The 27500-nt window shown below is 28.1% G+C and overlaps 1 protein-coding gene across 3 annotated transcripts in view; it reads left to right on the top strand.

Annotated features, from left to right (window-relative positions):
* The window catches only part of LOC136085992 (uncharacterized), a 134681-nt gene that overhangs the window by 55450 nt on the left and 51731 nt on the right, over nucleotides 1-27500 (top strand). For all 3 annotated transcript variants that reach the window (XM_065808112.1, XM_065808113.1, XM_065808114.1), the window contains 4 exons: nucleotides 2930-3043; nucleotides 8604-8708; nucleotides 12486-12611; nucleotides 22131-22265. In XM_065808112.1, coding sequence (XP_065664184.1) covers nucleotides 2930-3043; nucleotides 8604-8708; nucleotides 12486-12611; nucleotides 22131-22265 — 480 coding nt within the window. The remainder of the gene's footprint in view (nucleotides 1-2929; nucleotides 3044-8603; nucleotides 8709-12485; nucleotides 12612-22130; nucleotides 22266-27500) is intronic.

The following is a 27500-nucleotide window of genomic DNA, read 5'->3' as shown; positions in this document are numbered from 1 at the left end:
AAAGAACTTATCGACTGGGAAAAAGAGGTCATCACTGAACCAATTTTCACTGCAAATATGTCGTTAGTCCAACTCAATGCATTGATAGTTTCTCCCCTGCAGCTACCTCTATACTCATTACATACCCAAAGTTGCGAGAGAGCAGTCAAATTAGTCACAGAAGCAGCTCACTCAGTCTGTGGTTGGGATAAAAGAGATGGTTATATAAGAACTCAATTGCGAAATCGTGGACTAATGCCTTTATTTAAATCTAGAAATAACTTTAAGTAATTTATGTAATTACTAATTTAGTATTTTTGATTTTTATTTATACTTTGTTGTGCATAACATTAAATGTTAAATAAATACTTGGTTTTAATGTTGATTTTATAAGAATTTTTGGGAGCTAAAACAAAAATTAAGGCAGCCAGATTTACAATTTGAATTAGTATTTTGAGTAAGTGTAAGGGGAGGGGGCTTTTGCAACTAAGCCCCTTGCTCCTACTCTATCTCCTACCAGTGCGTGTATAAATATATATATACTAATTGTAATATATCTTGATCTTATAATCATAATAAAACTATCTAATATTGATAGAAGGGAGGGGGGCGGAAGCCCTAGCCGTGCATTCTGGCTCAAGAATCCTGGAAGCTAAATGATAATTTTGTGTTTTATAACAAATGGTTTATTTTTTACCTAATATTATTTTAATTTTTATTATTAATTGACTAAAAACATTTAAAAATTAGGCTTTAGTTATAAAAGACTATTTTTTTTAAAAAAAAGCTAATTTTAAAACCAGTTTCCCGGTAGCTAGACATCAATATTTTGCAAAAATATTATTATATTTGAATTCCCCGTACCCAAATACATAGGAATCCAAGCGTGCTAGTCAAAATTCTGAAAATTTAATTTTTGGCTCAAGTATGATATACCCTAATATATATATTGATATATAAACATGTATTTCAATCGTTTATTTATTTAAAAAAGAATATTTTTCAAAAACATGTAAACACTTTTGTCGCATACTGTATATATATATATATATATATATATATATATATATATATATATATATATATATATATATTTTTATATATATATATATATATATATGTATATATATATATATATATATATATATATATATATATATAATATATATATATATATATGTATATATATATATATATATATATATATATATATATATATATATATATATATATATATATATATATATATATATATATATGCTCTAACTGGCCACTATTTTGATTTTTTTATTTACAATTTGACCTCAGCTGTTTTGATGTTTTAACAATTTTAATGTAACAAAAAAAAACTTTATGTTATGAATAACTTGTAATTGTTAATCTTTGCTAAAGGTTTTATTTTGAGGCTTTAAATGAAATAAATAATTAATTAATACAATTGTTTAAAATAAACGCTTTTTGTATAAATTTAAAAAGAATGTTGCATATAAATGTTTTTATGTAGGCATGTATTTTTTATGATAAATTTAATTGTTTAAATTTATTTTTCAATGTCTTTCTAAAAATCTTTAGAATTTCACAAAATGTTTTAAAGTATCTTAAAAAAAGATTTTGTAACTAGTTGCTTAGAATAAGTGTAGGAACATTTTATATAAATTATACAAAAATATGAAATATTATGCTAATATGTAATATGTCTAAAATATTAAAAATTCATTCAATTTATATTTTAATCTATATTTCTAAAACTTTTTAAACCTCTACACTTTTCACCATCCATCCTGAAGCTAGCTTCCTGATCATTAATTAATTATTCATAGTGAAGTCATTACTTCACAGTTTTCTTGAATTAATTGATTTTTTTAATTTGTGAATCTTTGTATTTCACTGAAATCCATTATATTGTTCAATTTTTTTCTGTCCCTTAGACTGTAAAAAAGTGTTTTGTATTTGTTATTAGCTATAATAGGCAGAGTTCTAACTTGTTTTGTTTGACATTTTTTAATAAACCTCTAGCGTATGAACTTTTTCAACAGCTCTATTTCGACTTATTTGTAGGAATTGAAGTGTTGCTCATTCAATGCGTGTCCTATTTGTCCAAGTTTGGTGAATACGATGGGTGAGAAAACTCTTCCCAGCCAAGTGATGTTATCTTTTCCTTGACCGCTTTTGCTGTATGACTCAGAGCATTATCATGCAACAAAATTACCTTTCCATATCTTCTGGCCCATTATGATTGTTTTTCGATCAATGCATGGTTCAAGTGGATCATTTGTTGTTGGTAGCGTTGTGTATCAACAGCTTTGCCAGGTTTTAGAAGTTCATGATACACCACTCCCTTCTGGTCCCACCAAACACAGAGCATTGTCTTTTTTCCGAACGGATCAGGCTTTGCAGTCAATGTTGATGCTTCTCCTGGATTTACCCATGATCTTTTGCGTTTGGGATTCTTAAAATAAATCCATTTTTCATTACCAGTCACAGTTCAATGCAATACAGACTTCCTTTTGTGTCGTAACAGCAACATTTCACATGTGGTTTTTCGCTTTTCCATCTGCCTGTCATTCAATTCATGTGGCACCCATTTCCCGCACTTTTGGATCTTTCCCATAGCTATTAAACGGTCAGAAATTGCTGGTTGTGAAACATTTAATATTTCTCTTATTTAGTTTTGACTTATAGTGTCATCTTCATCCAGTATTGCTTGCAGTTCTGTGTCTTCAAACTATTTTGGTGGTCTTCCACATTCTTCATTTCGCACATCAAAATCATTATTTCTGAACCATTGAAACCATCTTTTGCATCTTTAGAAAAATAAGCAAAAGAGATTTTCAATACTCTTTGTAATTAAATAGTTAAACAAAGTTTAACTATTTAATTACAAACAGTATTGGTCATGTGTAAGAAATATATTGTTTATAAAAATAATTAGGTTTTGTTTTGAATTTAGATTGTAGATCAACTAAATGTAATGGTGAAAATGAAGTATGTGAAACCATTGATGGCTATAACTATTTTTGCTATTGTGCTTCTAATTATTTTTTGGAAAATGGAATGTGCACAGGTTGATATATATTATTTGAATTTTTTATATTGTTTTAAACATCTTTCAAAGTATATGAACTAAGCAGTGTTTACATAATAGAAATTAGTCTAGACCTTAGTCTTTATAAGTACTTAATATAAGTTAATGTTTGTCATGTTTGATCTTGCTGAACATACATATGCTTAACAAGATCTTTTAAAAAGACATTTAATAAAATAGAAATAAAAATAGAGATACTCTTAAACGTTTCTAAAAATATTTAAAGAATTTATAATTTAGTATATTTTTAATATCAATCCATTTTTCCAGATTTTTCGATATTTTTTTTTAATCAGTTAATTAATCTTTAAAAAATCTCTATTATTTTGATCAAAAAAATCAAGATCAAACTTTGTCTTCTCTAGAAATTTTGAAAAACTTTTGTTTATAATTTAAAAAAACAATCATTGGATCACCATTCTTACCAAGCGATTTTTCATGTTTGCAGTGGGGTCACTAGATGGTGTGGGGGATGCAAACCACACCGGGTGACACTATAATGACCTGACACAGGGGTTGACACCAAAATGAATAAAATAAAAATTTGAGAGACTACAAATGTTATTTTAATCCTACAACATCTGAAAATTTAATTCACATTTATCCTTTATTATTTCTAGGATTAAATGCTTTTTCACCATTTATTTATGTCATTAAAACCATTTGCATATTGATCAACTTATTTATGTTTATACATGCAATCAGTATCTGATTGACTTAAACATTTCTTTAAAGATTACCAAGAATAATGTAGAATACCCTTACTTTTTTTCTTACCTGTCCAATGTTTACTCACTAAAGGTATTTTTATTGTGAAACCTTCACTATGAAGATTACCATACAAAAATTAGTGAAATTTTATAATCCTTACTCAAGTTACCAAATTTACCTCACTAAAGTAAGTTTTATTTTATTTTCCATCTCCTAGTTGAATATTGTTGAGTCAGAAAATATAAATATAACTAAAAATTTATTTATATATATATATATATATATATATATATATATATATATATATATATGTATATATATATATATATATATATATATATGCATGTATATATATGTATATATATATATATATATATATATATATATATATATATATATATATATATATATATATATATGTATATATATATATATATATATATATATATATATATATATATATATATATATATATATATATATATATATATATATATATATATATATATATATATATATATATATATATGTATATATATATACAGTACTGGACATCGAATTAGGAATTTAATGCATTTTATAGTATTTAATAACAACTTTATTACAATTCAACAATAAAAACAAAAACTGAAAATAAAAATGCAAAAATTGACTTAAATAAATGAAAACCATGAAAGAATTGTCAGAGATGCATAAATAAAATTGACTGATACAACCACTTAATACTTGGTATGTCCATCTTTATGACCGCTGAAATACGACGTGGCATTGACTGAATAAACTCGAAGCAAAAGCGACTGATTAGTTGACTGTGGTGCATGTTTGAATCAATTTTTCTTTTAACTCTCTTGTATTGGTTTAAGCTGTCTGCATGACCACTCTTTTGAGTTCATTCTATAGTCTTTCAATGGGATTTAGGTTGGAACTGTTACCAGGCCATTGCAATATGGAAATTTTATTGTCTTTCAAAAACTTCATTACGGATTTGGCAGTATGACATGGAGCCCCATCTTGCATAAATATTGCATTCCCATTAGGAAACCATGCATTTATTTGGGGTATTAAACAAGTCTTTAGAACGGTTTTGTATTGCCGTTTTCTCATCATTTTTTCCACAAAGTATAATCGTTCAGGCCCTTTTACCGATATCACGCTCCAAAACATTATCTTTTGAGGATGTGTGACTGTTTCTTGAAAACATTCTGGAAGATTTGTCTCCTTTTTTTTCCTTTAAAGAAATGGTCTTCGTTCAACCATAACTTTCAGCATTGACTCAACAGAAAAACAAACCTATACAAATAAAAGGCTACTGTAGCAAACAGATAACTTTAAGTGACGATATGATTTATTGATAATTGAAAATATATTACAGCATAATAAACATAAATAAGTCAATCTAAAGTTATTGGAAACAAACGAATAAGATGCAATTAATTTAATTAACATAAATAATTTATTTAGGTTGTTGATTTAGTTATTCACAGTTGTATATGTGTGTAAATTTGTAACTTTGTAATGCTAACCTTAGACCATTTCTTTATTGTCCAATACGCGTGACCAAGAGCCCAACCATGTCTTTTGTCCTTCATTGCTGTGGTTAATTTGGGTTTTTTCATTGGCCTGTAAGCTTTTATCCATTATTAAAAAGGCCTCTTCTAACTGTTCTTGGGTTGACTGTAATTCCTGTCATGGCATTCCATTCTTGCGTTAATTCAACAGAAGACTTTTTCCGACCTTTTCGACACAACTGTAAAAGCACCCGATTATTTCTCTTAGTAGTTTTGGTAATATCTCTGCAGTTCTTCCTGTTGGTTTCCACTATATTTTGGCCTCTATTTAGTCTCATTTTTATTCTTTCAACAAATTGAGGCGAAATTTTGAGTTTTTGAGCAATTTCATTACTCCGAAGTGTGGTATTTTCTAAAAGCAACTTTATCTCATTCTTTGTAGCAGCACTTATATCTAATTTCTTACCCAATTTAATATAAATATTATATTTTTGATACAGATTCTACACTGTTCAATGAGCGATATTAAAAAAAAAATTTAATTATAGCAAGAATTCGAAAAATTACCCAAACAACAAAAATGCGATAATAAAAGCACAGTTTACAATTAGTTGGTACAAAATTTGAAACAATTCATTAAAAATGTAAAATTAATCGAGATTTTAGGCAAAAGTATGTTACTACCATAGCAACAACAATTGTTACTGTTATCAGCATAATTGCAGCTGATAATACATAAAAAGTAATAACATCTCCAAGGTAAACACAATATTAATACAGTTTTTGATGATATAAATTCATAACATAAAAATTTCTAATTTGCTGTCCAGTACTGTATATATATATATATAAATATATATATATATATATATATATTATATATATATATATATATATATATATATATATATATATATATATATATATATATATATATATATATATATATATATACATATATATATATATATATATATATATATATATATATATATATATATATATATATATATATATATATATATATATATATATATATATATATAAATATATATATATATATATATATATATATCTGGGGCGTATCTTTTAATGATGCCCTTTCTCTTTTAGACAAGGTGCAAAAACGCATTGTAAACATAGTTGGACCTGCTCTTGCAGCCAACCTCCAACCATTATCACATCGTCGTAATGTTGCTTCTCTTTCTCTTTTCTACAAATACTATAAATATGGGCACTGCTCTAAAGAGCTAGCGTCTCTTGTGCCATCTACTAAAATTCATTCTCGTGTTACTCGTCATTCAATTGAGTGTTATTCTTTTTTCTATGGCTGTTCCTAAGTGCTCCAAAAACGCTTATTCGTCTAGTTTTTTTCCTCAAACATCAGTTCTTTGGAATTCGCTTCCTTTATCTTGCTTTCCTGATTCATATAATTTGCAATCTTTTAAGTCGTCTGTCAATCGTAATCTTGCTCTACAATCTTCATCTTTTCTCTTTCAGTAACTTCCAACTTTAATTAGTGGCTGCTTGCAGCCTTGTTGGAAGCGAAGATGTTTAAAATATATATATATATACATATATATATAAATATATATATATGTATATATATAAAAAAGATAACTTACTCAAGTAGAATACATTAGGCTTATCAAAATATGGCTACTTATAAAAAAATAAAATTGAACTGAAAAAACCATGCTTTTGGTTGTGTTTTATTTCAAAAACCCATGATTTAAAAAAAAAAAAAAATTTTCTAACTCTGATTACAACTTTACCAACAACTGTTAAAATCAAAAATATAATTCAATTAATGATAGCAATGTGTCTAAAAGAATAGAAAAAGATAAATATTTGTTAAGATCAAAAGATTTTTCTAGTCTTCAAACACCATGAAGCAATTTCACATGAGCAAATTCTAAAATTACAACTTCTAAATTTTTTGCTATTTTGCTTTCAATAGCTAGCAAACGAACACCAGGCGTCTGTCTGGTGTTAGTAATAAAAAGTTATAAACAATGCCAATAGTAGAAATAAATAATGATATAAGAAGAATATGATAATAATATAAGACTTCAGAAATCAAATAATTTCAGTAATTTAGCATTAAAATTTTTATGTTAGTTTTTCTCGTGCTGTTTTTTAAATACAATACAGTACAGAGATAACATAAAAGATATTTTACTGAAATCAAGTTGAGCAAAATAATAACAGACTAGTAAATACTTTATGTTAACTTTTTTACATTTTGTCACGCCAAATTAGATTGAGTTATGTGAATAAAAGGTGTTTAGTTTGATAGTATAAATATTAACAAAAGATATCCACCATGCATTGCACCAGGTTGCATACATTGAATAACTCTGAGTGATGTTCCTATAAGGTAAATAATGGTTAGCTTTAATGATAGTCTTGTCATTCATTCATGTATAAATGTACTTCAAAAAAGACAAAAACTTTTGTAATAATAATTATAATAAGTTACAATGCTCCTCAATTATTTCAAAACATTTTTTGTCTATAAATTTCCAATTCAATTGGAAGCACTTGAAAATAAAATTTTCTGTACTAGCAGTTGACTTATCATAAGCAGCAAATTTCTTTGCCTCAACTTTTAGTTGACTACTCCTCGACCTACAGTATGTGATGAAGGCAATCAAAATGTAGTAATTTATTTCCAATTTTCTTCCATCTTAAATCACAAGCCCTCAACTAGACAGAAGTGTTGCTAGTTGTTATGTTAAAAGACAAAATTTGAGGCAATTTTTTTTGTTTTAGTTCTCCATATATTCTATAATAGCTTTGAAAATTGCTTTGCCTATTCCTGAGGAAAGCTTTAGAGTATTGAGTAGTTTGGTTATTCCTGACAAAATGAAATGCAGGTGATCCACTAATTCTGCCAACACTTTTCTAACCCAATGTAAGTGATGTTTCAGGTTTGAAAGAGTCTTTGATAATAGACTGTGATTGGTTGAAATATTTTCAACATTATGCCTAGGACTAGCTGCTGTTGCTATAAGCAAGTGTACTTTCTTTCTGTTGCTGACTTAAATACATTCTAGTACTGAAGTTACACTTGTGTTATAATATTTTAGGAATTAAATTATTAAAGTAAAAAAATATTAAAAAGTAAGGTATAATGGAAATTTTAAGATTTTTTTAGAGTAAGTGACTGTATATTTTTTAACACTTTGTGATTTAAGTTATGACTTAGCCTTCGGAATGATTTATAAGTAATAATATAAAACATTCTTTTTAGCTTTTGTATATTTTTAAGATTTATGTATAAATTTTTGTAAGTTTTATTCTTTTAATATCTTTAGATTGTGATAGTGGTTGCAATGATTTTAAGGAATGTAGAAACTACTATGGCAAGAGTAATTGTGAATGTCTCCCTAACTTTTTTTTGGTTGATGAAAAATGCACAGGTTGTTAAATATTTTTTTTTAGACTTTTAATATTTCTCATATTTCTTAAAGTGATTCATCAGTGATTTATGCCTGTTAAAAGAACAAGTGCATTTAAAGTTATAAATATACCAAAAAGAGACTAAATTGAGATATTTATAGTTTATTTTTATTTTTATAACACATAGAGAAAAATAAGTAATATTCACACACTTGCTGATATATTTTTTAAATTCTTTTTTATATAGATGGAAGCAGAGTTTTTTTCTTTGATTTCTCTCGTTTATTTGTTTAGGTTGAAGTATTTTAAAATTTTTGAGAAAAATGTTTGCAGATAAGTGGTTTTGGGGAAAATATGTTGCGTAACTGAATGCATCCAAAAAGTGATTTTATGGGGATCATATCACAGATTAAGAAAATTTTTAGATTACACTGACAAAGAAAAATCTAAATTGTTTGCTAAGAACTTTTCATCAATCTCATTTCTTGATTCCTCTTATCATATCTTACGTAATTTAGCTGGTAGGTTAATCCATTGTTTGACATTTGTATCACTCCAGCTTCTGTATCTAAAGTGATTTCCTGCTTAGACTTTTCTACAGCTTGTGGTCTGGAAAACATACCTGTTGTAATGTTGCAGAATTTTTATCTGAAGCTATCGTCAATACTTTCAAAACTATTTAACTATTAAGTTTAACTATTTTTGCAGCATGCTGGAAAGTAGCCTCTTTTATCCTTATTTTTGAAAATTCTGGAGAGCAATCTGACTTATCTAACTACTGTCTCATTAGTTTTCTTCCTATAAGCAAGGTTTTTGAGTCATTAATTAACAAGCACCTTACCTCTCATCTTTAATCTAATAACTTATAGGAGTTCCTCAAAGTCCTATTTTTGACCCTGTACTTTTTTTTTAATTTACATTAACGATCTCCCAGAAATTCTCTTATCTAAGGTGGCATTGTTCACCGATTATACTACTATTTTTTTTTTGTCTTATTAAGAAGCCAACACTCTCTGATTGCTTGGAAGAGGCATTTAAGCTTAAAAAATAACCTCACTTCTTGCTACAGTATGGAGCACTCAGTGGCTGGTGAACTTTAACTCAGATAAAACATTTTTTAAACTAATTGTTATTGCAGCAATCTAGATATTCTTATATTTATGAAAAGTAATGTACTTGATGAGCCATCTACCCTTTTTCTTCTAGGATTAACTCTTACTTCTGATCTTTCTAAGAAACCATTTATGTTAAATTAGCATCTGCTAAGGTTGCATCTCTTTATCAAAATCTACACTTTCTTACTCTGAATGCTTAAATCCGTCCTTGATTGAAATACTGTTGCCATATCTGGGGCAGATCTTCAAATGGTGTCCTTTCTTTTTTTGAGTCAAGGTGTAAAAACGCATTATAAACATAGTTGAATCTGTTCTTGCAGCCATCCTTCAACCATTGTCACAAATTCGTAACATTGCTTCTCCTTTTTTTTTCTTATGTTATTTAGGTATGTTTTTTTTTTTTCTAATTTGTTTATAAGGTTAATAAATAAACCAATAAAAAAAAAAAATACCAGAAAATTAATTAAAAGTAATTAAATTAACCCTTTGTGGACTGACGCGACTTGTTTGTCCCACTACATTAACTCCTATTTTTCTCTTAAACCGGTTGTTTTTTTTTGCTGTGAAAACATTGTAACTTTTTACTTGGTTTTTAGTCATGTTTTAAAATTATATTTAATATTTTGTCATCAATTAATTTTCATTTTAATGTGATCTCTAATGATTATTTTTAAGGAAATTAAATGTATTTATTTTGTAAAAGCAAACCTATTATTTTCATCTTTACTATTTAGTAAAGAATTTAGAAAAAATTCCCAACTCAAATAAAAGTATCTTTAAAGATGCTTTTATTTGAGTTGGGAATTTTTTTAGAGCTTCTTTAATGTGTAACTAAATATTTGAAGTTTAGTTAAAGTATTAAAAAGTTTTGGACTAATAAGTCCTGTCAGGTGTAATTACCTAATATTTTTAAACCAAGAATATTTTTTGTTTAGAGTAGTTAAGTGTAAAAAGCTAAAACTATAATAAAATATGAGTCATAAAATTCGATACAGTACTATAGAGCTGCTGAAACAATTTCACAAGATCTTCCTTATGGTGATTCCAGTGAAACTTAATCATTTGATTTCGATTCCAGTATTGAACAAAATGTTTTTTTTATACTTAAAATCCATTCGATTACTTCAGGAAATAATTTCACCAAGAAATAGTGGATTCTATCTTATATCATAGTAATTTATATGCTTTACAATATCAAAAAAAAGTACAATGTATTAAAAAAAAATGACTTACTTGCGTTTATTGGAATAAAATTTGTAATGGGATATCACAAACTACCATAATTGAAACACTATTAGAATACAAAGCCTGATTTGGAAGTACCATTTGTTTCTTATGCAATGTCTCATGACAAGCTCTCACAAATATTATCATACCTCCATGTCAATGATAATGGCACTATGCCAAATAATAATTGTGATAAATTGTTCAAACTAAGACCACTTTCAAACAAACTTAACGAAAAATTTGTAGAGTTATATAACATTTCTCAAAAAATTTGCATTGATGAAAGTATAATTCTTTTCAAGGGAAGAAGTTCCCTTAAACGATGTAACCCAGTGAAACCTATGAAGATAGGGTATAAACTATGGGAGACATGGATGGTTATTTATATATTTTCTGTTTATCAAGGTAAAAGTGGTCAAAACATTCTTGATGACATTCCAATCAATTTTGGGTTGGGGGATAAAATTGTTTTTAAAATGACTAGATGCTTGCAAGATCATTATCGTGAAGTATATGTTGATCAACAAAAAAACGCCGCAAGTCTAATTATTCAGTACCTTTGTCAATTAGAGGAGAAAATCAAGGCATTCATTGGCTTTTTTATGAAACTAACAGTGGAAAATATGAAGTATGCTCAAAAGAAAAGAATGAGTCAAGACCACAATTTAAATCCACCACATGTAACATTTTTTTGTGCATAAATGAAAAAAAAAATTGTTTTTCAAAATATCATAACATATAGATAAATTTAATTGAAATGTGTTTAATAACAAACTTTTTTTTTTTTCTTCATTTAATTATAAAAATTTAACAAAAAAGAAGCTTTATGGTCTGACGAAACATATTAGTTCCACTTCAGTTTCCATGGTAGTGATCACCCTGATATATTAAAAAAATGTGAATTGTCTTTTACTGGACCCTAATTAGTATATTTCAATTGTATATTATTAATCAACAGTGTTTTCTATCCTCCGACCTTAAATGGTTGATTAAAAGTAAAATTTTCAAAAAATTGTAAATTTTTCATGCCAAATTGTTTGATTTTTCTCTTCTTTAAATGATTTGAAAACTTATCAATGTTCTAGTTTATGTGTTTAACTTTTACATCTTTTTCATCTTCCTTTCATCAATGGTATTCAAGTTTTAGAAGTGTTAATTCCAAAAATATTCAAAAGAATAAGAGTGGATCTAGACCCAGCAACATGCAAAAAAAAAAAAAAATGATAATAATAACTTTTATAAAATATGTGTGGTAGAGTTTAAAATAAAACTTTAGGAGAGTGGTAATACTGAAATAAATATTCTCTAAAATGAAAAATCTAAAAACTATTCTTTTTAAAAATTCTATAAAAACTATATTTAGAATACATATAATTTAATTTTGAGTAAACAGAATCTAAAACATGCCTTTATTGTTTTGTTGTTTATGATTAAATTGTTTAAATACATTTTTAGCTGGTTTAAGTAAATGGAGTTCATGGAATTCATGGATTTTTGAAAATGATAATCCCAATGTTAACCGAAATCGCAAATGTATACTCTTTAATGGTAATGCCAATCAAACTCAAGATTGTATGACTGGTAAATTATCATTATATAGTAAAAGCTAAATTATGCAAATTGATGTTTTTTTATATACATATACTTAAATCTATCTACATACATACATACATACATACATACATACATACATACATACATACATACATACATACATACATACATACATACATACATACATACATACATACATACATACATACATACATACATACATACATACATAAATACATACATACATACATACATACATACATACATACATACATACATACATACATACATACATACATACATACATACATACATACATACATACATACATACATACATACATACATACATACATACATACATACATACATACATACATACATACATACATACATCATACATACATACATACATACATACACACATACATACATATATATATAAGTATAAAATGAAAACTTGAGGCTTAAATAAAATTTATTAAAAGGTGTTCAGAAAAACATTTACCACATTTTTGTTTAATATGTCCTCCCTCAGCAGTAACTTTCAGGGAGTTGACATTGGAGACATTGACAAACCCTTGACTCTACATACACAAAGATTAAATAGTCAACAAGTATTAAAACTGGAGATCCAGGTGGCCATAACTCTTTTGACCAATTTAAACAATTTGTTTTTTCTGCTAATTTGAACTTTTTGTTTTATTTTAATTATGCATCAACAATAATGAACTATGTGTATAAAAATACCAATAGAACAACTTTTTTAGAAACACAAACTTGTAACAAAATTTGCAGTCGGATTTGGTGTATATGCACCCATTTAATGTGTCTATATACATGTACATGTATATACTATGTGTATATACACATTTAATATGTGTATATGTATATACACAGTTAATGTGTCTATATACATGTATATGTATATACTATATGCGACCGCATATATACATGTATATACTATATGCAACCCCATATGTACATGTATATATTATATGCAACCGCATACACATGTATATACTATATGTGACCGCATATATACACAAATTTATGTGTATATACATGAATATGGTGTATTAACACATATTTAAAATTTATATTTCTTTTATAAAATCATGTTTTTAATATCTTTACTTTGGTTAAAATTAATATCTTTAAATATTTTAAGAATAATTTTTTTTTTTTTAATTTTTACTTTTAAAAATTAGAACTAAGCATTACTAAAAGGAAATAATATACTTAATATTTAAATAATAATTTGCCACAAGAGAGCTATTCTCAAATCCAATATTCAAAAACAATAAGAATTTTAAGATGCTGTCTGCAAAGGATATTACTATGGCACAAAGAATAGGGTGGAGCTTAAAAATAAAAAAATAAATAACAAGTATTTTTGAAAGTCTTACCCTCCTAATCTGTTCCTTATAATATAGAAACACCACAACAAAAGTTTGAACAATAAATTCTTGTGTTTAGGGGTAGCTCAAGAGCTTCAAATTTTACGAAAATTATGAAAATTATATGAATTCTTAATTTATTTTTAACAATTCAGTTATTATTTTTCAACACAATTACATTGCAATCTCTGTTCAGTTTTAGACAGAGTTCATAGTGTCAGTTCAATAATTTCCAAATTTATTGTTTATATGGTACTCCAGACATAGTTTGTTTTCTGCTGTCAGGGTACATTCGACGATGATCCTTGACAACTTGCAGGAGGAATTGTAACTGCAATTCATCACGAGTTAACAAGCCGCTGTATTCCTCCTCCCACAAATCCGGATCAACATGGAACTTCCACATGGGTTCCTCGAAACCCATATGGAAGTTCCATCATTCGGAGCAGAGTCATCAACTTAGCTGTGACAAAATCTTCTAAGTTCTTGTCTTTAAAGGAATCGAGAGTTACTGTAATTCTCTTGGAATGGTCCTTATCTTGCTCCTCTTCATTCTGCATTGCACTCACCATCAGTCTCTTGGTTGACGAACTAACTCGATCGTCGAAGAAAGCCAGCGTAACAAGTTCCTTCGACAGGTACCAAAAATGATTGGAAAACTTCTTTGATGTTTGCTTTGAGATTGCAGAATGGATAGAGGAGTATTCAAGCAGAGACTTGAGCAGCAGAAAGTCGCTATAAGCAGCATCGGATGCTTGAGGTGCACAGATCCAGGCTTTCAAGTAGATGAGTACTGCAAACACACACACATCGCGTAATCCACTTTCTTCTGCAGGAGTCAGTTTGAATTGAGCCTTGAACATCCAGATCTTGAGACTGTATATGACCTTACTCATCATATTTGGCCATGTCTATGAATACCCAGTATTCCTGGAAGTGCTTGAAGAGTTGAACCACGGGTGAGGAGGTGGCTCCCATACAAACTTGGAAGACTGCACCAATAATCAGTTCCATAATGTGATTCCTGCAAGCCAGCAACAACAACTCCTTCTTAAGTTTCTGCTCAAGGAGGACACAGGCACCAGCAATCTGACTAGTGTTAGAGCTGGTCGTGTCAAAACACATGGCTTGGATACTATTGGCTATGCCCCAGTCTTCAATGGCTCCAAAAACTGCAGCAGCCTCAGCCTCACCTGTTCGGGATGAAAGCTTGGCAACAGTGAGTAGCTGAGAAACTCCTTTTCTTGAAACCAACACTGGCAGGCAATCGACTTTCTCTTTTCCAATAAGATCAGGGATAAGCTTCCCGTCCCAGTGAACAACAAGGGGAACATTGCCCTGAAACTCAGTCTTTATGTTTGCTGATCGCTGGACTCTGTGTTCAACTCTGTGTTGTCGCATCGAATCTCTGTTTAGAGCAAGTTCGTCAATATTATGTCCCAAGCTTTTGGCAGTCTCTGCTATAACGAAAACAGCCTTGCGGTCTAAAACTTTTGTTCGATCCAGTGCTGCCGCGAAGTCAGGAGTGACAACTGTTTTTTGCCCTCTTTTTCTCTTCAGTGTCCTAAATGCTATGCCTCCAACAGCCTCCTCACATGCATTATTCTCAGTTTCCATTTTTTCTGTGTCTTCTGTTGAACTGTTTTCCGAACCAGATGAAACCAGTTCCGCTGAGGAATCTTCAAACTGTTTCATTTGATGTCGCCTGGCAAGCATTTTCTTTTCTCTGTCTGACACTCTTTTCTCCTTGGCAGCAAGCTTTTCATCTACCCCAGCCATCGACCCTCTCCTTCCTTTTTCTTGCTGCGCTAATAAGAAATCTTTATCTTCTTGCAAAACTGATTTCATGTTCAGAGTATCAGCATGAGCGACATCAAAAAGATCATCGAGTGTGGAAACAAAAGCTGACTCTCTTGCGAGTTGAGTTGGTGAAGCTCGTGCTTTGTTCTTTTTGATAAGACGCCATTCCTCACTTCTCTAGCTTGGTTTGACAGTTTTGATGTTCTCTCATCGGGATTCTAGCTTTCAGCCAAAATTTTGATATTTCATTGATGGTAACAGCCGACAATTGTCTTATGGTTTCCTTCAGTTCAAGATGGTGTTGTAGGAAGAACCCCAGAGCCATACGCAATGACAGCAACTTGCTGCCTGTTAATACGGTCACAGTGTCCCCAAGAAGATACAACTGGTTTTGAGATTTTGTTTCTTTTGCCACAGACGATATTTTAGATCAGAAATTAATCTGAAAAAATATTAGAGAAGACATTTTTATAATTTGGCTTTTGGAATCACGAATTTTACTATTTTTGAACTTGAAACATTAAAAACAGTTACTTAGCACTGTTAATTCAGCAACAACTGTACTAAAAAATTAGAGCAATGCCTCAATTAATCAAGCAAATATTTTGAATTTGCCATACTGCCGCAACAATTTTAAAAAAATTTAGGCTCAAATAGTCAACCTAAGATAAACCTGTAACCTGTGATACTACTACATTATATAAATTTTAAAATAATTTTTATAAATTTAAAAATAATTTTAAATACCTTGTTTGTTGTAGTCAAGTGTTGATGAAAAAATAATCAAATTTACAAAAATTATCAATATTTCAATAATTAATTTTTATTTCTTATGCTTAAAAGCAAATGGCGGTCAGCTTTGGTAGTCTGTTGCACTGCTTCTGACCTGTGAGTCTGTTGCACTGCTTCTAACCTGTGAGTAAGTAAGCTAACCTTCAGTGTCATGTTAGTTAATTTTATTAGAAAAATAAAAGACACTAAACTGATGAATATTATGATTTTAATGATAATTATGTCACAAGTTTAGTTTATTTTTGTTTGAATGAACAATTCCAGCTATTATTGATTGTTATGATGGAAAGACTAATAAAGGATTAAAACCACACAGCTTGTAAAATAAATTTTACACTGAAAGAATACAATTATGGACCCATCTGAGTCTCCAAGGCTCCGCGAGTCTGATGGCAGAGTGCTGGAAACTTCACCATCATTGAGTTACCTCTAAATATTGTTAAATTGTGCTCATATTTTGTCTGAATTAATATTTCATAAATAGGAACATAATTAAAGGGTAAGAAGATCATATTTCAAAAGTTAAAAAATAAGCTCCACCCTAACAAAGTAAGACATTAAGATTATTAAGGCTGATTAATCAGGAAAAAAGGCTAAATTAGGCTAAAACAGGCTTATTAAGATCATTAAGATATATATACTAGACTAAATTAGGCTAAAGTGCAGATATTCAGGAGAAGGTTTTTTGGAAGAATGTTTACTGCCAACAGTAAAACTTGGGTGTGGATCTGTTTCTGTTTGGCGATCTTTTGGTGAAAAAATATATCTCTATCTATCTATCAATATCTTGGTGGGAGTAAATAAGCGCAAGAGTGGAGAAAAGCTCTCCTAAAAAGAACATGGCAAGTCATGCAAACTGCTCCTCTAAACTGCTTTTTATGAGAGCTTTTGGTTTTTGCTCAAGCTATCTGTTTATTTATATAAAAATTCCTTATTAAATACAAAATTTGGTTTTATATTTGTTACAAGCATATGTTTCTAACGTTTATGTTACAATAATATACTCATAGCAAGTGCTACTTATTGCATCGTAAAAAAATTCTTCTTTTGCAAAAACCATGCCTGCTTATTATCTAACTAATAAAATTTTTTTGACTTTGTGTTTTTCACTTTAGTTACAATCATAATTATGCTTTAAAGAGAAAAAGTATATATTTTTTCAAGAGCTGTAAATTGCTCCCTTATACTGCCTTAGGGGAGTGTGGCCGAGAGCTTAAGTTCTCACTCTCCGCCGAGGCCTATATATAAATATATATATAAATATAAATATATATATATAAATATATATATATAGATATATATATATATATATATATATATATGTATATATATATATATATATATATATATATATATATATATATATATATATATATATATATATATATATATATATATATATATAAAACCAGTACATAATCTCTTAACAATGTTGTTTAAATAAGCCACAACAGTAACAGTAACAAATAGGGCGCAACTACTTTACTTATTTTGCAAAAAAAATGCTATAGTTTCATTTCTTATGGGACTCACCTCTAAAATGCAATACATCACAACTTATTTATCTGGTCTGTTACTCCACATTAACATTTGCTCATATCAGTTGTTGCTGCCAACTTTAACGTTTTTCTTTAATTAAAGCTTTTTTTGTGTTGACTCTTTTTAACAGTATCAAACTCTATTAGAATATTTTCTGCCAGTTTTTACTACCATTACTACATAATTTACATTCTTTTGTCACTACTTAATTTACATGCCATTTCACTGCTTCACAATGCTTTTTCTTATCTCTAACTAATTTGTAGTCATTTAATCCTTAACTCAGGTTTGACTACAACATACCAGTGTTTAGTTAAAACTGCTTTTCTACGAAATTTAATAAACTCAACGTCATTCAATTCTTCCTTAACTTTGTGTTGACATTTGAGATGATAATATTGTTTTTCTATGCAATACAGCTAATTCAGATTCAGATTTGTATGTCTTAGTGTCAGGTTTCCTTTTTTGCATTAAATCAGATACATATTTACCTTGCTTATCAAATTTATCATTAATTTCATTTAGTAAATGCTTTGCATTACTACATTCATTTTCTTCATTCTGGTCAGAAATAGCTACTTGTAATTCATTTAGTTTTTCTGATTAGGCTACTGGTTCAGTTGACTTGTCCATTGTTATTTAATAATTTACCTAATACAAACTTGGGTTTATTTTTAACTTTGTAAATCCTCTTTTTAAAATAAATTAAATCTTTTTAAAAACAATGAAAATGACAAATTTATGATTGAAATGAATCAAAAGTTTATAAAAGTTTACAAAATATTTTTTGTTTAAATTTTTTTCTAGATACTTAACAGCATAGACATTGAATAATGCTAAGAAAAAACCATTACAAAATAAACTTTATTAAAAATTGCAAAGAAGTCGCTATAAAGACGACATTAAATCAGCAAAACAAATCAAATATATTTGTATTAAATGTAAATTTTTTCTTTGACTTGAACTTAAAACATTAAGCAATCACTGTAAAGTTTTTAACGCAAATAGATGTCATTAACTAATCAGTGTTTAGTTGCCAACTTAATTAGTTATGAAATGAGTGTCCATTTATACATATATATATATATATATATATATATATATATATATATATATATATATATATATATATATATATATATATATATATATATATATATATATATATATATGTATATATATATATATATATATATATATATATTAGTAAATAATGCTTCTCTAATTAATAATATTTTTACTAATTTATTATTGCCCCTCTGAGAATTTTATTAGTTGGCAAATTGGACACTGGAATAGGAAAAATTGAATCTGTAGTTGACAATTGGCAAATGTTGCCCAAAAGGATCTTTTTTATTATTTTTAGTTAGCAAAAGATCACTTAGGAACAACTCTGCATAATTTATATATAGAGCGCTCGTTTCATGAGCAAGAGGTTCCGAGTTCGATTCCCGCCACATCCCTGGTAGTACCGCGCTCAACTTGTTTCTCCGCGCAGCGGCCTTGTTCGTCAAGGTTTGTGTTTCGGAGTTAAAGAGTTGAGAGAGGGTTATAACCACAATTAGCCTCTTCATCTGTAGTGGTCTTCTCGGCCTTGGGGAGGTGAATTATAAAATTAAAAAAAAAAAAATATATATATATATATATATATGTATATATATGTATGTGTATATATATATATATATATATATATATAAATATATATATATATATATATATATATATATATATATTTATATATATATATATATATATATATATATATATATATATATATATATATATATATATATATATATATATATATATATATATATATATATATACCATTTGATGTAGTGTTGAATTAAAATAATACAAATCTCTTTTTCCTTGAAAAGTGCTCAATATTTAGGAAATTTTGTATGATTTATATAAATTTCAAGACAGAACGGTTTATAAATAAAAACAAAAAAGCAAAGTCTTTATTATGGAACTTTAAGTTTCATGCATAATGGCAATCATCAGTCATATATTACAAAATTAAAAATTTAACGTTAAAATTACAATTATAATTAAGGTGGTGTGAGTTCTAATGACTCCATGGAAACAAAATTTTAAAAGTTTTAAAGTATAAAGTGGCGAAAATGTGACATAAACCAACCAGGATCAATCTTCGGTATCAAATAAGGAAATATGGAATTTATTTTTGTGCCTGCACTTTAAGATTATTTCTCTCCTTGTATTAAGTAGGTTATCTCCTTTATACATCAAAATTTGAAACTTCTGGTTCAAACAGAAGTTGCATACTCTTGATGCTGGGTTGTATGGTTTGCATTGTTTAATCTGACAAAAGGCGTAAAGTTTTTTTCTGTTAATTTCCATACTTCTTTAGATAACTCTATATCATTCTTATATCTAAATGGATTGAAGGATTTTAAGTGATTTGCATACCAATTTTTAAAGTATGTTTTGCTGAGTCTAAAATACACTTTTTCTTTGTATTCCGAGTTGTTTGAATAAATGGTGGCCAGATAAACATTGTTGGAAAGGCAATGGCTGTTCATTGGACATTTGGATTTGTCAATGCAGTTGCATTCCATTTCATTAGTTTTTGCCTCCTTATGTAAAATGCTTTTATTGTGAGAGTCGATAATGGATTTTATGTTTGGCATGCAGGAATAACTTATTTTTATTGTGTTTCTATTAATTATTTTAAGAAGCCTGTGGTTAACTGGAAAGTGGAGGTCGATGAGGCTCAAAAGTCATTTACCTATTTTTGTAACAACGTTTGCACTGAAAGGAGGATTATACCAAATTATGTTGCGTTTATGATTGCTATTTATTGATTTTATACTTGGATGGTATGCAAGTTTGCAATCGTATCCTTATTTTTTCAAGGCTTCTTTTTTTTTTTTTTTTTTTATTTTTTTTTTTTTTTTTTTTTTTTTGTTATTCACCTCCTCAAGGCCAAGAAGGCCACTACAGATGAGGAGGCTACTTAATAGTGGTTATAACCCTCTCTCAACTCTATAACTCCGAAACACGAACTTCAATGAACAAGACCGCTGCGCGGAGAAACAAGTTGAGCGCGGTACTACCAGGGACATGGTGGGGATCGAACTCCGAACCTCTCGCTTATAAAGCGAGCGCTTTACCACAACACCACTACCGCATATATTCTTGATAAGTAGGAATACTTTCTTTAAAAATCAATTCACTTGACGATGCTGCTGATAATCTTTATTCAATAGTCTTAGGAATTCTTTTTATTACACTCGCCGGATAATTAGAACTAATATGTATATAATTCAGTAAATTATCTGGTTTGCGGTATGCCTGAAAGAACCATCTTTAAGTTTAAGCGTTAAATTGAGACAGTTAACTATTTTTAAATTACATTTAATAGAGATTAGAAGATTATTGTTTTCAAAAATTTGTACAATATATTTCTTTTATCCTCTCCATTTCCTGATCACTTTTGTTACTAAATATAGCTAATCATCTTGATATATTCTAAAATTGCTTTTATCATAAAACTGCAAGATTTGATGCAAAATAAAAATCCCAACTAATTTGAAAATCTCCATGCCATCAAAGGCACCCTCAGTGACATCGAATAATCCTCCTTTTTTTCTTAATCCAAGGAGTTCCACTTCTTAATAATAATTACTTTCTTGCATGGTGTATGAAACTCTTTTGTTCACTATTTGTTATTAGATGTTGCTCTGCAAAAGTTATTGCATTTTTTTAGTGGGTTTTCATTAATCAATAGATGAAAATCATTAATATCAAAGACTAAGACTAAGAACTTACAGAATTGTTTTACTTTTATGGTTTGAAACCAATGTATAACATTTTGAGTGTTTTGCCTTTGTTTCAAAATTAGTTTCTTTCCTAGGTTCAAAGATAGTTTTTTTCTATATAGAATATATATATATATAGATATATATATATATATATATATATAATATATATACATATATATATATATTCTTTTTTTTTTTATTTTTTTTTATTTTTTACTTATAACTTAGATTATCTGAGTGAATGGAGTTCATGGAGTGATTGCTCAAATGCTTCTAACCGTACAAGAAATCGTACATGTGATGATACATATTTTGGAAAAAATTGTACAGGGTCTGTAGCAGAACAGACTCAATCATGTCCAGGTATATTGTGTAATGTTTCAATAGATGCAGGCATTTGAAACAAAATTACTCACAGAGTTTTTAAAATTTTGTCTGAAGAATTGCTTGCAAAAATATTTTTTTTTATTTTTTAGGTTATTCAAAAATCACCTCAAAAAATGTTAAACACTAAATTTTGTGTTTTAAATTAAGATAAGAATTACCATATTTAAAATAAAATTTAATTTTTTAATTAAGTGTTTACCTCTTTTTTAGATTTTAATCCTTGTTTAATGGTTGGAAGCAAAACTTTAATGGTTTAATGATTACTGAATGATTTAAATTTTTAATAATAATAATTTTTTTAGATTTATAATAATTAAGCTAAAGTTATAATAATTTGTTATTTTTTAACCTTTCTGCAATAAAGTTTTTATGCTCAACTAAATTTACAAAAAATGTCAAAATAAGTATTGTTTTACAATTTAAAACTTTCTAAGAAGAATTATTTTCAAAAAATAATTTTTTAATTGATTAAAAAATATTATCATAATATAGGAATAATGTCTTTTTAGAAGAAATTTATCAGAGTCCTGGATTCTGATTTGTCAATTTCTATGCAATATTTAAACAAATGACTTTGATCAAAGATAAGCCCTGCATTCAAGTTGTAATATTTTGAAGGCAAAAACATACATTATGCTTTTCAATGGATTTTTTTTATAACAAGGTTTTGTGTCACTCAGGGATAGGCATCTAGTAAACAGGAACAGCAAGATATATTATATATATTATTGAGGTCAACATTTTTAACAGACAAATTTAGATAAGTTTTTACAACCGAAAAGTCACTGTGATGGCAATTAAGACCTTACAAAGGGAATTGGAGGATAATAAAAGGACGCGGTCAGGAAATTCAGTCCAGATCCAATTATCTTATAGAGAATCTTTTTCTGAATAAATAATAATATGTATAAAATAATATAAAATTTTTTAATATAAATAGTTTTTTTATCGATGGTCAAGTTATTGGATGCGGATTTTTTTGTATGAAAAACAAGCATAAAATTCATAGAAGTGAAGTGAAACATATTCTTGTATAACTTTTTACATCAATCAGGAATCTTTTTTCAAAATTAAATTTGCTATTTCAGTTAAAAAGTGATGAGTTAAAAGCGAAAATGGTGAACTATGGGGTTAAATGAAATACGTTAATTCTTGGCATGGTAAATATTGCTTTAGTTAAATAATTCTTACCATGAAATAAGCTCTTTGTTTATAACACTAAAAAGTGCAGCACAAGTGACAACTCAGCTCAACCTTTTAAACCTCTTAAAGACTCAATATCATAACATAAATCAAATATTTTTTTTTATGAATTGGTTTTTTTTTTAATTGTTATCATTGGAAGGGTTATTAAATTAATTATTTTTGAATTGCTCATCAATTTGCATATTTCAGTCTACCTAAATACGTGGGTATAACTAAAAAGTTTTTTTTTTTCAATTAAATAAAGTAACCTAAAAAACTTTTTAAAAAAATTATTTGGTTTTTATAAATTTAAATACACCTCAGAACTCAACCTAAAAAAAAAGTATCAAAAATCTATTTCCTGTAAAAAAATAAAAATCTTAACTATTTTATTTGGTCCTTTTTTACTCTACTTTATTTTGTAAATTGGTATAACTTTTTTTTAATACCCAAAATAAAGCGTTTCATTTTTTTCACATTTCTGATTTTTTTGTTCACTATAACAGTGTTTTTAATATTTTTTGATATTTTTAATGATAATAATAGTTTATAATTCTTTATTTATGGTTTGTGCATTTAACTAAAATTTGTGCTAAGTGTGTGATTAAGCTCAAACTTGAAAAAATTACAGAACTTGGTCAAGACAAAGCTACTGAAGAAGATTGTAGTTGTTTAGACCTTGATAAGACATTTATAAATAAGAGCGTGTCTTTGAAAATATTTCCACCCAAAAATGTAAGTGAACGCATCAAATTAAGATATGGAACGCAAAAAATTAAAAACTGGCAATAAGTATAACAAACTTAGTACCATCAGCGTTAGAAAGAAGCTATACCCTAAACACAATGTTGGATTCAGCTTTTGTGAACTAAGGCCGAAGTGGTGTAGTACAGTTGCAAGTAGTGGAAGTCACTCAGTTTGTGTATGTTCTTATCATCAAAATGCTAAATTGGTGTGCACATTAACATCTTGAAAACCAAGATGTGAAACTTATGCGTAGAAACAAATTAAATTTGAAATGGACTAATGATGCGAGATCAAGCCAATGTTAGGTTACATTTGACAAAATAACTTGTCAAATATGTGCTTCATCCATTAAGGGTAGACTACAATCTAGCTAATAATTATTATAAAGAAAGATCACACTCAAAATGCTAAAATTATGTGATAAGATAGAGTATAGGCTGTAACACTTTTTTTGGTGATTGTCTATATATGGAACCAGTAAAAAGTTTCATCATTTAATATAACTGTTAACACTATTTACTATACCTGTAAAGTATATATAATTTATCATATTTAAAAAAAATTAATACTTTAACAGGCTGCTGCAAGTGTTGAACTAACTTTTAACACATAGTTTTAATTTTTACCACAAGTGGTTACTCTAAGTACACTAAAGTAAAATAAAATTGGTAATGCCTGTCTGTAGGTATTGGACTGCAGCTCCTCAAAGTTACAGAAACTTTCCTATTACTGCATTATTTAGCAACTTTAAGGTACAATAACTCATAAATTCTTCACAGCCGGTAAAAAATACCTTCAAAAATGATTTAATATTTGGGTTAAAAACTATTACTATACAAAATTCAGGTATTCACCTTTGTTATTTACAAAGCTATGCTCTGTCAAAAATTTAAAAAAATCTACGTTAGACTCCATATATAATCAAAATATTCCGATTTTTGCCTATAATAATAATAATAACTTAATAATAACAAATCAATAATAACTTTTGAATAGTTTAATCAATCAAACTGAAATTTTAAGGATTGTTTTCTTTTCATAAAACCTGTGGGTGGTTTCTATTGGTAGCAAATCTAAGGTGCTATTCTAGGACACTTTTGAAAAACTAGATGATTTCATATGGAATAACCCAGGAGCATAGATAGAACTGTGCAGTACTTCTAAAGTTACTGGAATGAGGAAGAGTGTAGGTCTTTGATAATGATTTTAATACTGCAGTTATAAAAAAACTGTTTAATAATATTAACACCATAGTTAGAGAAGTCATAGTGATTTCTAGATTTTTTTAATATTGAAATTTGTTTTTCACTTTGTTAATCTTTTTGCGAGCATTGAAAGGAGTTCTGGAAAACACTTTAAGACTGTGGTGTCTTCATCACAAGCCATAGAAAGCTTGCGGTTCTATTCTTTTTATTTTAGGCAGAAGTAATAAGATCACACCTAAGATTAAAGATAGAGTGTTAGATTTATTTTAGTTAATGATATTGTTAAAGATTTTCAAAAAGTCTCTAGAACTTAACATTTGAGATTTTTAAACTGAGAATAAGAAAGCTCAGCATCATACAGAACCTTTTTATATTGACTTCTTGCTATAATAAAAAGACATTTGTTCTTAAGAGAGATGTTCTTGTAAAAAAATAGATGATATAAAAGCTTCCATACCAGCCTGTATCCAAGTGCTTCGGTAAAAGACGCATTTATGCACACATAATATAGATATATATGGATATAAACATATATGTTTACATATATCTATATGGTAGTATACGATATCTTTACATAATAATTTAAATTTTAGTATTTATATAGTGCAGTATTTGCAGAAACATAAAATGATGATCAAATGAATGCATGGTACGACTCTAACAAAATAAGAAAAGGAGTCATAATCTTAGATATATATTAAAAAAACATTTTATTGAATGTTTTTCAGCGAAGTTTAAAGTGGTTTGGGCATTAGGATGTATACAGTTAGCAGCTTCATTAGAAAATGGTAGAAGTAAGAGTAAGAAAACTTGGAGAGAAGCCATTACATACTTTATAAACAAGCTTTATTTTTAGAAAGAAGATGCTCAACATACAATAAGCTAAAGGGAAGGCTAAAGCTTGATGATGATGATGATGATGATAATGATGATAATAGTAATGATGATGATAATAATGATGATGATGATGATGATGATTATAATGATGTTGATGATTATGTTGATCATGATGATGCTTATATATAAATATAAATGCACATATATATATATATATATATATATATATATATATATATATATATATATATATATATATATATATATATATATATATATATATATATATATATATATATATATATATATATATATATATATATACAGTGGTGGCCAAAAGTCCTGGAACACCATATTTTATGTTATGAAATCAATATATTTGTGTGAAAAACAATTTATTAGTAATTTTTTTTATTTTTTTTAATAAAATAAGTGTTTATAACAATTTTAAATATGATAGGTACATGCACATACATGATAAAAGTTCAATATTTAATGAAAGCATAGTTATTGTCAATTAGCATTTGGATACTTTTTGGCATGCTGTTAACAAGTTTTGTACAATAGTCTGGTGTAATTTCATGGATCCACACTGATTTGACTGCTTCAACTAAATCATTATAGGATCTAGGCTTTTTGGCAGCAACTTTTACTTTCATAATATGCCAACAATTTTCAATAACATTAAGATCTGGTGATGACACAGGCCAATTTTCAAGGGTTTGAATTCCTTCATCAGCAAACCACTTCTTTACAATTTTGGCTGTGTGGCATGTTGCACCATCCTGTTGGAAATAAGTGCAGTTCAAGATCTGCATGAAAGGTGGCAACTTCTCCTTCATAACATCCAAATAGACTTTGCTGTTTATTGTGGTATTCTTGGGCATTATCCATAATGGCCCACGTCCTTTGGCAGAAATAGCACCCCAAACCATACAAGACACAGGAGCCTTAACACTGCTAACTGTATATTTTGGCATATATCTACAGTTTTTTGGTCTTCTTACAAAGTTGTTTGTAACATTAAATTGTTTAATACATGTTTCATCAGAAAAAAGAACTTTAGACCAATTTTCTCCAGTCCAATTTTTGTAGTGCTGACAAAATGTTTTTCAATCTTTTAGGTTTTTTAATGATAAAAAAGGTTTTTTTGCTGGCTTGCATGCCTTCATTTTGAAATCAACCAAAAGCCTTCTTCTAACTGTTCGGTCACTTTTTTCTCAATAAAAATTTCTTT

This window comes from Hydra vulgaris, chromosome 10, assembly GCF_038396675.1.
Source record: "Hydra vulgaris chromosome 10, alternate assembly HydraT2T_AEP".
Taxonomy (NCBI): Eukaryota; Metazoa; Cnidaria; class Hydrozoa; order Anthoathecata; family Hydridae; genus Hydra; species Hydra vulgaris.
The sequence above is the reverse complement of the archived record's forward strand: the minus strand, read 5'-3'. Positions and strand labels throughout refer to the sequence as shown.